The sequence below is a fragment of the Theobroma umbraticum genome, unplaced genomic scaffold (assembly GCF_002168275.2).
Source record: "Theobroma umbraticum cultivar Fairchild unplaced genomic scaffold, ASM216827v3 scaffold_56.0, whole genome shotgun sequence".
Taxonomy (NCBI): domain Eukaryota; kingdom Viridiplantae; phylum Streptophyta; class Magnoliopsida; order Malvales; family Malvaceae; genus Theobroma; species Theobroma umbraticum.
Window position 1 is genome coordinate 11,995,488 of NW_018397256.1, and position 14,615 is coordinate 12,010,102.

The window sequence follows — 14,615 nt, forward strand, 5'->3', positions numbered from 1 at the left end:
GATGCCATCCTAATGATTCAATGGCCATGGATGAACAAGTGTTTTGCTTTGATTCTCGAGAAAAGGGTTCACTATATATGCACGAGGGTCATTGCAGCCACCATATTTTAACTCAGTCTAAAAGAACAAAAATCCAAGCAAAAGAAACTGACCGAGAGAAACCAGTACTGTTCAACTACGATCGATGGCAAAGCAGTGTATTTATGGAAAGTTAAAAAGTAGAAAAGTTGGATAGATACTGTTACCCTAATGGGGAAAATGGTCACTTTCACAGCTCACCGTATTTCACCATCTGGCATCTGCCAAAAGCAAACCTCAGCATTCATGACAAGGAGAATTAGAGCTTTTTAGTGGCAGGCCCGCTGTTTGAGAAGCTTTTAAGCATAATTCCTTTCCCCGTTTTTCTTTGTCGGATTCGTTATATTTCCCTATTCCTAATTGCAAAATGTAGAAGATGACTTGATCAACTCACTCTACTCCCTCTACCCTTTTCTAATATTTACAAAGAAAATTTATTTGTACTACTTTTTTTTTCTCTTTTTTATGAAAGAACAGGCACAGAATTTTCATTGTTGAACTAGTTTTAAAGCTTTGTCTTATGCTCCCTTAGAGAGAGAGAGAGAGAGAGAGAGAGAAAGGCTTTTAAAGCCTCAAAGTGTTTTACACCAACCAGAAGGGAAGGAATTTATGACACTTTCCTCTTCTTCCCATTCTAAACTCTGTACAGTGGGATTCATTGGAAAAAAGATCACATAAACAGAGGAAGAGGGACAGAGTTTTAGCCCTTCAAAGAAAAAGTAAAAGGGCTTAAAACCGGGAAAAAAGGAAACCCAAAAAAGAAAAAGCAAAGATACACACCACATTCACAACACAAGAAGAAAAAGAAGTAAAGAAAAAACACTAATAATCCCATAGCAAACCTTCATCGAAACCATTCTGTAAGATACTCTCTGGCACTCCTAACTGATCGCAAACATACCCACAGTCGTCCACGCTTTGAAGCCAGGGTGGAGTATAAAACCATCCATCCACTGAGTCCACAAACACAAACTCATTCTTCAACTCAACCGAGTCATAACTCGTCTCAAGGCTTGGCAGCTCCACTATCTCGCTTAACTCGTCTGACCCTGACGACAAGTCCATCTGAGAAACCAAAGACGACGCGATGACGACGATGACAATGTGGAGACGATGTCGTGAAAGGTGTCGGAGAGTCAAACTTGTCCATTTGGGCTGCTTTGGCTGCCGCAGCTTGGACGTCACGGGGAGCTAAAGACACAGGTCGGGGTAAAGAGTTAGCGAGTTCAGGGAAGTTGAGAATAGCCGAGTTGCCTTTGATGCTTAAAGCGGCCACGTCGTGTGCACGAGCTGCCATTTCAGGGGTAGGAAAAGTACCGAGCCAAATGCGGGATTTTTTGCGTGCTCGCGGATTTCGGACACCCATTTGCCCCAGTTTCGCATTCGGACGCCACGGTAAACTGGGTGCTTGCTTGAATCCCTCATTCTCTTGATCTTTTATTAGAATCTGATGACGTGGTCTCGGTTTCGCGTTTACGGTGGTAGTTGAGCTAGGAACCGAGTTAGGAGGTGAGTGAGTTGACCCTGGAGATGAGGGTGATAGTGAGGGAGAAGAGAATGAGTTGGAGCTGCTTTCTGTCTCTGAATTTTGCGGCTCAGTCATTCTTTTTTAGTGGTGACTTAGAGTCACTAGAGAGCTATAACTAACTCCGCCACGGATTGTGTCTTTAAACGTACAAAGGAAAAGTACAATATAACTAGGGAGGGAGGGAGAGAGAGAGAGAGAGAGTGAGTGAGTGAGTGTGGTTATATTGGAGGGGGCAAGGAAGGCTTTATTTTGGAAGCAAATTAAAGACAGGCAGAAAACAGGGGGGTTCTAGTTGTTTGCTGCCCAACAGGGAAAATTGAAGTGAAAGTGATGAATGGAGAGAGAGGTTTTAGGGATTGGGAGCGAGCAGCTTCTATCTGGAAGCAAAATAGAAGAAAAAGCAATGGGAAGTGACCTGTTCCTTTTTTGTTCTCTCTCTGCAGAGAGACATGTTGAAGAAATATTGAATGGAGAGACTGCGGGTTTTTGAAGATGGGACAGTGAGAAGCACTTAGCTGAGCAGGAAAGAGGTAGGGAGGGGGTCATGCTCCTTGAGAGACTTGCTATCGCTATTGCTATTTCGCTAGTAGCTATTTCCGGATCAAGCAACATTTTTCTTCATCATTTCCCAATGACTCATACACAACTTATAAGCATTGAGAGAGAAAGCAAAGCCAAGGACCCACACAAGAAATGGTCACCTGCTAGACCCTATGGTTCGATGGGGTTCCCTTCCCTAGTGCCACGCAAACCCTCCCTTTTATTTTTTTGTTCCTTTTTTTCAACTTCGCTTCTTTACCATTTTCACCCGCCTGCACTGTTCATTTTCCCCCTTATCTTCTTCTTCATCACCTCATCAGTCATCACCAACCCAAGATTCATCACTTTTCTTATCACCATTTCACCCTTTTTCTTTCTCTCATGTCTCTATAATTTATACACATCTCCCACCACAAGTTTCCCCTAGATTGTTTGGTAGGAATAGGATATACATGCAACTATGTCACAGTTCACATTTCATAATATATATATATATAATGTATAGTGAGGCATAGCAATCTAGGGTTTACAGTGCTGTCAGGTCATCATATTGAATGACTTTGTTATATTATAATATTATGGAGATTTTTTTCTCCTTTGATGATTGATTCCTGATAAGGTAACAAAACTGGGTTTTTTAATATCAACTTGTATAAAAAAAAGGAAAAAAAAATTGAGGCTTACATTTAATTGGGGTCACAAGTTGGAAGCAGCACAACAGCCTCAAAGAGATATCTTGAATGGGTCCGATCAGCCAATTTAAAGAATAAATGCTATTCCTGATATTTTCACCACCCAAAGGACTCTCTCGAAAGGTTCAATACCTTTTTTTCAACTATGTTTTAAAAGAGAGATGATGAATTAATGGTGCAAAGAAAACTGTCCAGAATTGTTTCATCCCCCTTTTATGAAATGATTTTATGTCATTTATGATTAGCATCGTCTTGACTCAGGAGGCCTGGCAGATGAATTTACATATCCTTGATAACGATAGTGAATGAATGTCAAATACAAAGAAGCCAAAAAGAGGGGAAAAAAAACAACTGCTGATGGAGTCCAGACATCGAGACGCGAACCATTGCTCTGAATAAAGTGAAAGAGCTTTCAATGAACGAGCAAATGGGCGAAAAAAGGAGAAGATAAATCCAAAAGTGAAGCTGCCCATCACAGGATTATTAGGGTTTAAGTGACCAGATGGATTAAATTCAGTGAAAAGGAATTAAGACAAGGAGATTAAACATAGTTTTGTACTACGGTCAGTTGTGAAAAAGGAGGAGATCTTTCTTATATCTGCTAAGGACCCTATACAATTTCATGGGGGATCGTCCAAAATCATGCATAGTTTGGTAGCAGTTAAGTTGATTTCGAAACGGCTTAGGTCAGCCACGAGAAATGAGTCACACCTCATCATCTGGGTCCGGGGCCGAGTTACGACCTTGCTGTAACCATGGAGTGGTGGCTCGAAACGTGTGATTATTAGACAAATAGTTCGTTTATTTTGTGTAAAATTAAAAGGAGGTGCCCCCACATGTTAAAAATGACTTCTCTTTAGCAAATCAAGGGGTCCCTTCCCCACGTGGAATCGTCACAAACCCTTCTTCCTTCTCCCTCATGGGTAATCGTTTGAAAATGGGTTTAGTTGTTGCCATCGGGGCTTCGCCGAGCTCCGGCCGTCCATGGTACTGCTTGGCTTCCATGGCATCAATTCACGTAGCTATATGCATTCTTTGTTAACAACTCCCTCCGAGGGATTATTGACATTTGAAATCGTTTTACTGCAAATGATCAAACCCTTTTCTTATTCCTTGACACTCTTTCAAGTACTTTGTTGAAGGTACATATAGTTCAATGAACAATATTGTTTAAACTAATTATTTACATGATTGACTCCTTGAGTTTAATATAATTAAAAGAAAGAAAGAAAGAAAAAAGCTGCATGCGTCTTTTCTGCATTATTACTAAGCCAATCAAAATCCCAACTAGATTTTGCCACGCATAATTAAATCTTCTCTCTTCATTAAATTCTGGGGTAGCTTTTAGTTGGATTGTATCTCCACAAGAACTATGACAAGTGCCAAGGAGATAATAAGTTCACACTGCACACGCGAAATTTCGATTAGAAAATAATTAATCACCTTAAACGGACATCGAACAGAAGCAGGTATGCTCCCGCAGCCATTATCCAAAACCCCAAAATAAGAAATTCCTTTGCCACCAACTTCAAATTCTCCGATTGAACAACCCTTTGGAAAAACAGGATGCCCTTCCCCGAACCTGTCATTACAAGTCACATTATAGGATAGAAGCGACGTTGACAAGCATTGGGGTTTAATTTTCTTTTGTCTTCATTAATTAAATTTTAGCAGGTTGCAGAGATATACGTACAGGACAAGTTTTATGTTATTGTTTTGTAATAAATGTGGTGAGTACCTAGTATTAACTACACCCATTGACATCTTACATTCTTGTGTTTTCCGAACGGTGTACTTTGCTCAAAAGACGCTGAAATTGTACCTTCTCAACTCGAGTCTGAGCTGTTTGGACCCATTTCATTAACATATAACCAGTTTTCGGATCTCTCCGATTGATTTATATATATAATCCGTATGCATTTTTGATTCGACTAATATGGAATGTGAATCCATGGCCACATATCTGATCAGGGGAATGCGACCCCCGTATGTCACATCTACCATCAGAAAGAAGCTCCACCAACAATTTGTTTAAGATCATAGTGCTGGGAAATTTTGAAGATTTTGCTTGGAGATGTTAGTTCATTGCATGATCTCAACTACCCTCTCTAGGCTATGATTGCGTTTGTGGGCAAAAGGCTAATGCATAGCACATATTTTCCTGAAGGAAAAAAGGTCAGGGATAATAAAGATAATGAACAGGCCTTCTTTACTCTATGGCTACAAGTATATATTACTGGTAATTTTGACGTACTTGTATCATTTGGCTAGCAACACGAGAGGGATATATATGGAGCCCTAACAACAAAGAAAGCAGTACTGAGACCGCAGCTGTATTTAGGACGGTTGGATATTTGGATCCATTGCATATAGGGCCGGTGGTTGCGTACACCATAAGTGTTTTGCCCTGTGCCACCAGTCGCAAAATGAGGCACCGAACATGTACCCATTACAATTAATATGCCAAAAGTTGATTGATTCATTTTATTGTTGTTGTTGTTGTCTCAGTTTACTTCGAGTATATGTTTATCTATGAGTAAATTATAAAGAATAACCATTTTCAATAAAAATATTTTTAAAATAATTATCAAAATAAATTTAATTATTTTTAATTATAACTTGATAAAAATACTTTTAAAATTATTTTAAATAAATTAAATTATTTTTTATAATTTTTCTACATTTGTACTTTCGATTTTTCTCTCTTTATCATCTAGCTCTTTTTAATTTTATCAATTTTTCTCTTAGACATTCGTTGGTTATGCCCTCGATTTTTTTTTTGCGCTTTTAAGACGTCATGCGATGGTTTTGATGTGCTTAGAATTGGTGGTTTTTAAAAAATTTAATTTTTAGGTATTTTGGATGAAACTAAAACTGTAGAAATGATAACAAATGCTTGAAATAGTTTTTAATTAGATCAATTTGAGACCTAGACATCAATAAATTCAAGAATTTGAAATTTATAAACCTAAGGTTTCCAAGGATTTTTTTTAATTTTTAGTCGATATAGGTGTTTTAAAAAAAAAATTTGTGTATTGGTTTATGAAAATATGTTAGAAACACTTTAATCGGTGTCAAATTGTAAAAAAAAAATGAAGAGAGTTGAGAGGATTTGAAGTTTTAGTTCGTAAGTAACAATATTTTAAGCATTAAAGTGTAAAATTTTTTTTTTTGAAATAACAACAATATTTTTTTAACATGATATGTAACATTTTTGTATATTACATGTAATAAAAATATTTTTTTTCAACATAGTATGTAACAATTTTTTTTAACCATGGTGTGTAAAATATTTTTATACAGGACGTGTAACAATAATATTTTTTTTCAATATGGAATGTAACAACCTTTTTAACTATAATGTGTAATATGTTTTTGTACATAACGTGTAAAAATAATTTTTTTTCAATATAATATGTAAAAACTTTTTTTAATTATAACGTGTAATATATTTTTGTATATAATGTAGTATAATAATAATAATTTTTTTTTAACATGACATGTAACACCGTGTAATGATTTATAGCATCATTAAGAGTAATTTTGTTAAACTTAATTAAAAATAGTTAAAATTATAAAAATAGTTATTTTCAAAACTAAAAAATAAATTAGCCTTTATCTAATTACCCATAAAAAAAGATAAATAAAAATGACTGAGCAGTTCATTCAACTTTCAAAAATCCTGGCATTTCTACTTCTTTTGGGATTTTCACTTTTCCCTTCACCTGTATACATACATACATATGTAAAGATAGACATATACATGCACAGTTGCACATGAAAGACTTCAATTTGTTTGGTTTGATTCTGCTAGCTGTTGTATCTTCCATGAACTGATGTAAAAAAACAGTGTGAAATTTGAACAAATTATAGGGCCACCTTGAGGCATTGGCAAGCTCGGGATCATAACAAACATCAATTATTGAAAGGGCAAAGCTGAGCTGGTCATCAATGCGAAAACGACGATTACCCATCAACTCAGCGGGGCTTTCATTTTAACTTTCCGCTGCCAAGCTGATTAAGGGTGGGGCATCGGGAAGGCAAACTTTGAAAATATTTTTACCAGGCATCACTCAGCAGCTGAAGCTGCTTCATATATGTTATAGAGATTTAATTCATGATCAAATGGCTTGTACCGCAGACATTGATCTTTTGGTAAGATTGAGTTTTGAATGCGGTACATTCACTGTTTTTGACACAAAACTGCTTGTGAAACCAGTTCTGAAGTGGTGTTCAATGTTTTTTGTGAGGAAGGTCCACCTTTGGCTTGGTGGGTGATGGATGTTGTTGAAGGATTGCGGATTCAGACAGGAAGACGATGTAAAACCTTAATTACCAGAAGGACAGCACAAGACCGAGTGTTTCCAAAGGACATCATATATTCATGGGGTTATTTAATTATCTTGTTTCTATCTAGTCTCTCCACTCTGATGTTCACCAGTGAGCTGGTTTTTGTGAAAATGGTCAAAACTCTATTTATGAGACAGCAGATCGTGCCATTGTTTGTACACTGGGAAATGTATAAATGACTCACGTACATTTAGCTTTTTACTGTATTTATTTGGCTCTTTCATAATGATGATAACATTTTTGTCTAGCGACCAGTTTGTGTTGGCGGCCAAATGCACCAATAATAAGAGTTTTTGTTTTTGTTTTTTTTTGGATGAATTTTCTGTGTATTTGTGCAAAAATGAAATGAATGATCACATTAACACCAGCTTACTTAGTGATCTAAGTAGTATGTTGTTTGATTCTCTTTTCTTTTTCCTGTTGGGGTCCTAGGAGGAGAGAAGGTTTTTGTTTTTTACAGCAGCATGTCATAATGGAAACAATTGCAAACTTACAAAACTTTGATGAAGCTGCTCCAGTTAGCTTTTAACAGTTCATTCATGGTTTGGATTCCCCAAATTCGTTGAAAGGATTGATTTTTTGGTAAGCATGAACTGAAGAGGTAAGAAGGTGGGTGTGGCAGATTGTTGCCAAGTTGCATAAACTCTTAAGGAGTAGTCAATGATCAAAAGAAAATAACAGCATTACCTGTGAAGTTCTACTAAATTGTTGGGCCACAATCAGAATAGACGACAAAAGATTCTTGTCCATAACCCAGGTATTTGCAGCCCTAGCTGTCTCACGAGTAGGTGTTTTTGGATCCCCAAAACCAATTTCTTTAATCAGAATCCCTCTGCCCAGACTGCCACTTGTGAACATTCATGGCTCCTTCATGAATGTGGTGGTGCTTCCTGCATCTAACGTCTTCAGAAACTTTATAACTGTTTTTCCTATACTCTGCAATAATCATTCACAATTGACAGCCACTCAAACAGTCTGGAGTGTCAAATCCCTCAAATTCTTGCGTCCTACAAGTGAGGTATTCAACCATAATTATGTTCATAATTATTCAACAAAATCTGGGAGTATCCTGACATGGTTATAAAGTTCTTTCTTTATGTAGTCAGTCTTTTTCCTTTTAACCTGAAGTGATGTAGTTGTTTACCAGACTTAAATACTGGCCAGCCGGATCCCTACTCTGTAATCATACACAAAAGTTTTGTCCACCTTGCGTCCACAATAAAAAAAGCTTTCTGCTTTTGGCAATCCTTAATAGCTGGTGCACTGCATTAGAGTCAGACGAGAGAAGACCGATGTCTATGGTCTGAATCATGCAGCTTCACCGATAGTTTGTCACATGCATTGCCCATACACAGATGATTCAAGTTACATAACTTTGTTGTATTCATTAATGCTATGCATAGCAAGTGGGACTTGAATAACCAAGATCAGCTATGTCTCTGGTAATCTTCATATTGAACAAATCTGTTAATTCACATGCTGCTCGTGTAACCAGACTTGTGCAGGCTGGTCTTTAAACACACAGCCCATACATGGAGGATATGCAGCTTCAAATCTAAACATTCATCATAAATATAGCAAGTGTGGGACCTGATCAAGCATACTTCTTCATTTATAATCACCATTAATCTAGGTTTCATGTTCAATTCATGTGGCTGCACTCAGAAGACTCTTCAATTTATCTACTTGAAGCATGACTGCTCTGTCTTACCTGCCAGTGTGGCATTAAGAAACTAGGTGCTTCTTTCGGCGAGCTCCATAATGCCATCTTGATGGTCTTCGAGGTTTTTCTTTTGTTGGAATACGATTGCTATATGCTGCTGTGTGAACGTAAAACAGATGATGATCTTCACATACACATTGTCAGAAATAAATGAAATAGGGGCTTTGCACTCCAATAGCTTTCAATAGTTTGTCCTATTGTCAAAATTTAGTCCGGCCTAGTTATCTGTCCTCTACTTATCAAAGATATTGTCAGTGTCCAGTATATTGTTGGCCATTCTACTCAAATGTCTAACTAATTAGATAAACCACCTTTAGTTTATCCACTGCGACTGCTTAGCTAACAAATGAGATTTCCAGAAGTATTTTCTATAGAAATATTCATAAAATATGTTCCTGGCCTTTCTGATGTGTAGAAGAAAGTCCAGTCGGATAGTTGTCATGTAACAATCTCCTCATCTTCCAATGATAGAGCCAAAGAGAAATAATGACCAGGATATTTATGCATACATGCATACATGGGCCAGAGCCACCTTAAAACTTGTGTTCTTACAGTTGCAGATTAAACGGCTAGCACTGAAGGCTAGGGTTTCTGGGTCAGGCTCACAGATATGGCTAAACTCAGCACGGTCCAATTTAGATGGTGAGTTCTGCAATGAAAATATTGTCCTAAAATGACAAAACAAACTCAAAACATCTTAAAAGTTCAAATTAGAGTGAATTGCAAGCATGATTTGATGCCTTTTTTTCCTTGAGCATGTATGTCAGCCACATGAAATCAGATCTTCACATCATAAAACATAAAAGCATGCACCAAACATGTCAGGAACTTGTCCTTGCTTATAATTTCCATAAGTTAGAAAATATAAAGAATGTCTTAATATATTATTTTTAGTGTTTTCACAATGCCAGCCGTTTTGCGGTTAATTGTGAAAGGAATTTAAATAAAGTGATTCCTATAAATACAGCACTGCAAACACTGGGGGAGCTCTTTTTCTCTTACCCTTTCCTTCTCTTGGGACTTAAAATGAAGTTGTCGTCATCATCATCAATATCAATGTTGATTCTTTTCTTCGCTTTTGCATCTCCATTCTTTGATGCCAGCTGCCGCTTCTGTGAACTCTCAGGTTTGCTGCTTGGTTTTGAAGATTTAATTGGAGTGCCAGTCCGGAGTTCCTTCTGCCTTCTCTGCTTCTTCTCATATGCTTTTCTGGCTTTTTCAGGGGACAACAAGCCATGTTCCATCATCCTGAAAATTTGAACCATGTTACTTCTTATAACTTAAGTGCTATTCAGAAGTTAGAAATATTTCTTTAACATTATTTTAAAGAAGGAAAAAATAAAGGGGGAATGGCCCAACACCCTTAAAGAGTAAATGGACCCCTTTAACCAATTTATTGTGGGACTAAACATCTGGTGTTATCATTAATGTTGAAGGGAACCCAACTCCAAGAATGCAGTTTATAAAGGAGCAATATATCATAACATTTGCACATATCTTTCACAACCTAAATACATAGCAAATGTTACATCCACAATATATTGGGTCCAGCCAGGGAACTAAACTTAACTCAAATCAACTTTAGTAGGTATCTGGTACACGAACTCCTTTTTTATCCATCCTCCATACCTAGCACCCAAGGAATTATGAGACCAAAAAGTACCCGTGACATTGTTGGACTGGAGCAGAAACACTGCCAACATATGTATCATCCCCACAAACTGGGTAATTCAACAAAATTGTGTGCTTACATTCAATAAACTGAAAATGTTATTACAGAGAAGATATTAAACCTATGCTATGCTGGACCAAGGGAATTAAGTAAAATTCCCCTGATAATTCTGGTATTTAGCAGCAACCATAGATCAGAAACCAATACTACCACGAGGTTAAACTTTAAGGAGCCAATGATGGCACCAATAGTGTTCATTAAATCTGAATAGGAACAGAAAATATAAGGGAAATTAGGAAAGGTTACAACAGGTTTTCCCCATCTGCTGCCAATGCAAGAAAGGATAATATGTCCAGACAAAGACCTCAAGTTTTGAAGTTGAAATGGCCATCCCTTTGCCTTTTAAGGCTAACAAGAATGAAGTAACCGGCATAATTAAAAGCTCAGAAAACAATATACCACGAGTTTAAACTTTAACAAGCCAATTATGGCACCAATGCTGTTCATTAATTAGGCTGAAATGACAGATTTTTGTTTAGATAGCCACAGGCTGCCTAAAATACAGAAAGCCTTGCTTTGGCAGGCACTTTCATGATGCCACGCTTAGTTTCACCAGAAAGCTTGGAGCAAGAACCTCTGTGGTCCCTGAAGAAATGGAATATTTTTCTTTCCTTAAGGATTCATTGTACATCACCAAAGGCTATCTGGTAAGCATAGATTGAGCCTTTCACAGAAAATATGAACCATTTTTCAGAACGTTTCTTCCATTCTGGTGGTTTCTGCCTATTAAGACATATACATAACAGTGGTAATTAACTGAATCTATCTTGCATTTCAGAGATAGCATATTTCACTGTTTAGATGTTAGCAAACAAAAGAGAATAATGACAGTAGCTAGAGAAGGCATATATATGAGACAACGGCTTCAGACTTGACTTAATATGCTAAAGCCACTTTTAGTTATCAATTCCTCTTTTTGACAGAGAAGAAAAGAATGCTGCTGCAAGACTTAAGACTCATTGTTCTATTCCCAAGCAATGTTCTCATGCCCAGTGCAATGATCTCCAACAACCTTTATGTGTGTTTGGAATACGATCATAAACAAATACGGTGGTTCAGAGTCTACCTTTCCTGGGCTAGCAAACACGCCACTACCTCCATATGTATCTGATACATCAGCCCTATCAGAGGAGGTCATCCATTTTTGTTTCCCATTTAAATGGAAACCATCAAAATTTTCTCCAACTACTCCTTTAGGCCCCATCAATCTCCAATTTCCTCTCTTCTAACACGGTGATAGGATTTGTGCATGAAAGGGCTGGCTAAACAATTGAAGCATCAACTCAGGATAGTCTAAAGGCTTCCTTTCTCTGCTAAGGTGTGGGCAACAAACTTGAGCCTTATCTCAAGTTACGTCTCCAATTGACAGCCCTTTTACTTCCTCATTGCCCTTGTTTTCTCCACCCATCCTAATTTTCACCAGAGTACCAACAAAGAATTTGATTCCGTTCTACACCCCAAATCTTGTTTGAAAAGACGAAGCTAGAGATTTTCAATCCGAAAGAAAATTTTCTTCCTTCACAGACAACTGCAATGCAAAAGAGGATTGTAGACCAATCCAGAAGAGACCTGAGAAGCACTTTCCTTAGAAAAAGAATTGGCCTTTCTATTAGCACAAATGAAAGAATCTTCCCTCTCTGTACCCCAGAGAATGGCTATATTAAAAAGGTTGCCACTGGGAAAATAATATTCATACATCATATTTTCCTCCTCACCCCAGTGCCACTTTTGCCTCCCAAATTTTTTGGATAGAAATTGGCCCAACATGCAGGGACCTTTGCATTTTTTGCTCAAAGCATGGACATTAAGACAAGTAACAATATAATCATCACTTAGCATGAAACACTGGAAAGAAGCAACAAAACTATTTTTCTTTGGTACTTATTAATAACAGTAGGGAGAGAGATAGATTTACGTAGACTACTTCCATTCTTTTCATATCTCTTGTCACATGCATCACAAGTCAATTCTCTGGCACTTAAAAGCTAGTGAATTAATGAACAGCAAAGTCATAACTTTAGCTTCTGATTAACCAGCATATTTTCTATCTAAGTTACCTACAAAGTTGCCATTTCTGTCCTCAAATACGACCGAGAAAACATCGGTTAAGCACATATATATCAGAAGTTACTTCTGTGTGTTACATTGAGGAGATCCCTATTGGCCATTGTAGGTAGAAAATACTCAATTATGCACTTAAGAGATGTGAAGTTCACTTTATGCAGATAAATTAATTGTTTTCATTCAGATCAAACCAAGGAAAGCTTATAACATAGTAATTATCCTAATAACCAAACTACTATGCATCATCACATAAACGAATTGAACTTCCACTATCCAAAGATAGAGGATGATTGCAACACAATCTAAGCTCCACTTGACAACGCATCAAGCAGATGAATAGGCATGACTGAGAAAGATGCAAGTGGTTCAAGGATTCCCTTTCTAATGAATAAAAATTTCCTACATTGTTACCAGGGAGGCAGGGACTCTCTCCAACAAAAGAAACCTCAAACAGGTACTGGAAACAAAACTAGTTGACCTTCATGATTTAAGACTTGAGCAGTTAAACAATTTCCAGGACTGCAGATTTTCGTTTCTTGTGATCTTTATAAAGTTATAAACAATAAGCAAGAAGTATTATTAGACGAAGGAAGCCTCACCAAAATTCTGCCATTTCACTTGTTGGTATCTGTTTCGACAAAGACTCATAAAATATTCGTAACGGCTCTCTCTGTCAAGAAAAGCATTGAGTAACATCAATTATTAGAGACATCTTTCAGGACGAAAGCAAAGATTTGAGATTATATGAGGAGAACCTCTTCAGGAGGGTCATGTTTCTGGCCAGGCAGAATATAAACCTTCTTCTCCCTAACTTTAGTTTTTGTGGTTGTGGTGGTTTTCGAAGAACTTGAACTTGCTTTCGATTTTACCTTCAAAATTTATAAAAAAAAAAACTAAGAAATTCATGCATCTTGCGAGAAAAGAGGTAAACTTTTAGATGTCTATAACCAAAATACAGAGAGAAAGAACTTTAAATCTCTCAATTCATCACAGAATAATTAAATTCATTGATCAAAAAACCCATACCAGAATCATCCAAATTATAGCACATGCCAAATCCAGATCAACTAATCAGTCATTAAAAATTTACAAACAGATAAGCAAAACCAAACATAGAAACTAACAATTGAAAGAGAAAAATAATGAAACCCAAATCACCAAATTGAGAAACCAATCAATAAAAACGCAAACAAATCTAAATGAGTTGAAGTTAACAAGGAACTGTGTGAGATGGGCACACCTCTGTTTTTGTTATGACAGTTGACACAGATTTCTTCTTCGAATCAACAGGAGGCTGTTTGCTGGAGCTTTCAGTCTTCTTCCTATTCATAGCAGCATCAAACTTGCCCTTTGAAGAGCCATCTTGACCGCTGGTCTTGACCTTAACTAAATTGGATTTGGTCTCTGTTGTCATTTCCAGAAATTTTCTTATTTATCAGATTTTCAATTCTTTGCTAATTTGCTAACCTGATCTAATCAATTCTTTTATCTTCTTCTTCTGGCTTTCATTGAAGAATCTGTTAATACTTTTGGCCTCTTAAATTATCAAATGTTAAAAAATAAAAAAAAATAAAAAATTAGGTAGATAATAGATATGAAGAAAAAATAAAAATAAAAATGTTGAAACCTTAGCTTGCTATTGCCGTTTAACGGCTTTTTAAGGTTGTCAATTCTTACATGCCCATCAACTAAAGAAAGCAGAGCTTTTCACTTAGGAGGAAGCAGTTAACTGGAATTACTTTAGTACCCTTGTGGTACCCCCATGAATATGCCTTGAAGGGAGGTGGTGGGCGGGGCTTCAACAGTCAGTTCAATAACCTTTATTCCCTTCACCTTCATCTCTTTCTCGTACCGTTTTTTTCGCTTTTACATATTTATCCTTTGCACTGACTTCCAAGTAACGGACGG

General features: G+C 37.0%; 2 protein-coding genes across 3 annotated transcripts; both read right to left on the minus strand.

The window, feature by feature from the left end:
* Positions 1 to 864: 864 nt before the first annotated feature.
* LOC110410648 (dehydration-responsive element-binding protein 3-like) lies at positions 865 to 2,603 on the minus strand. Its single transcript, XM_021420459.2, is given in 6 exon segments — positions 865 to 1,163; positions 1,166 to 1,187; positions 1,190 to 1,422; positions 1,425 to 1,511; positions 1,514 to 1,543; positions 1,546 to 2,603. Coding segments are annotated over 6 exon segments (771 nt in total). The 5' UTR covers positions 1,682 to 2,603; the 3' UTR covers positions 865 to 900.
* A 6,706-nt stretch (positions 2,604 to 9,309) lies between these two features.
* On the minus strand, positions 9,310 to 14,384 carry LOC110411550 (uncharacterized). 2 transcript variants are annotated; one of them, XM_021421757.2, is made up of 5 exons: positions 13,948 to 14,384; positions 13,463 to 13,576; positions 13,307 to 13,377; positions 9,914 to 10,159; positions 9,310 to 9,560 (listed from the first exon to the last, which is right to left on the minus strand). In XM_021421757.2, exons 1-5 carry the CDS (start codon positions 14,119 to 14,121, stop codon positions 9,494 to 9,496), a joined length of 672 nt encoding a protein of 223 aa, XP_021277432.1. In that variant the 5' UTR covers positions 14,122 to 14,384; the 3' UTR covers positions 9,310 to 9,493. The 2 variants fall into 2 exon arrangements, with proteins under 2 accessions (XP_021277432.1, XP_021277433.1); XM_021421758.2 differs by lacking the exon at positions 9,310 to 9,560 and having other exon boundaries at positions 9,675 to 10,159; positions 13,948 to 14,382.
* Positions 14,385 to 14,615: the final 231 nt, after the last annotated feature.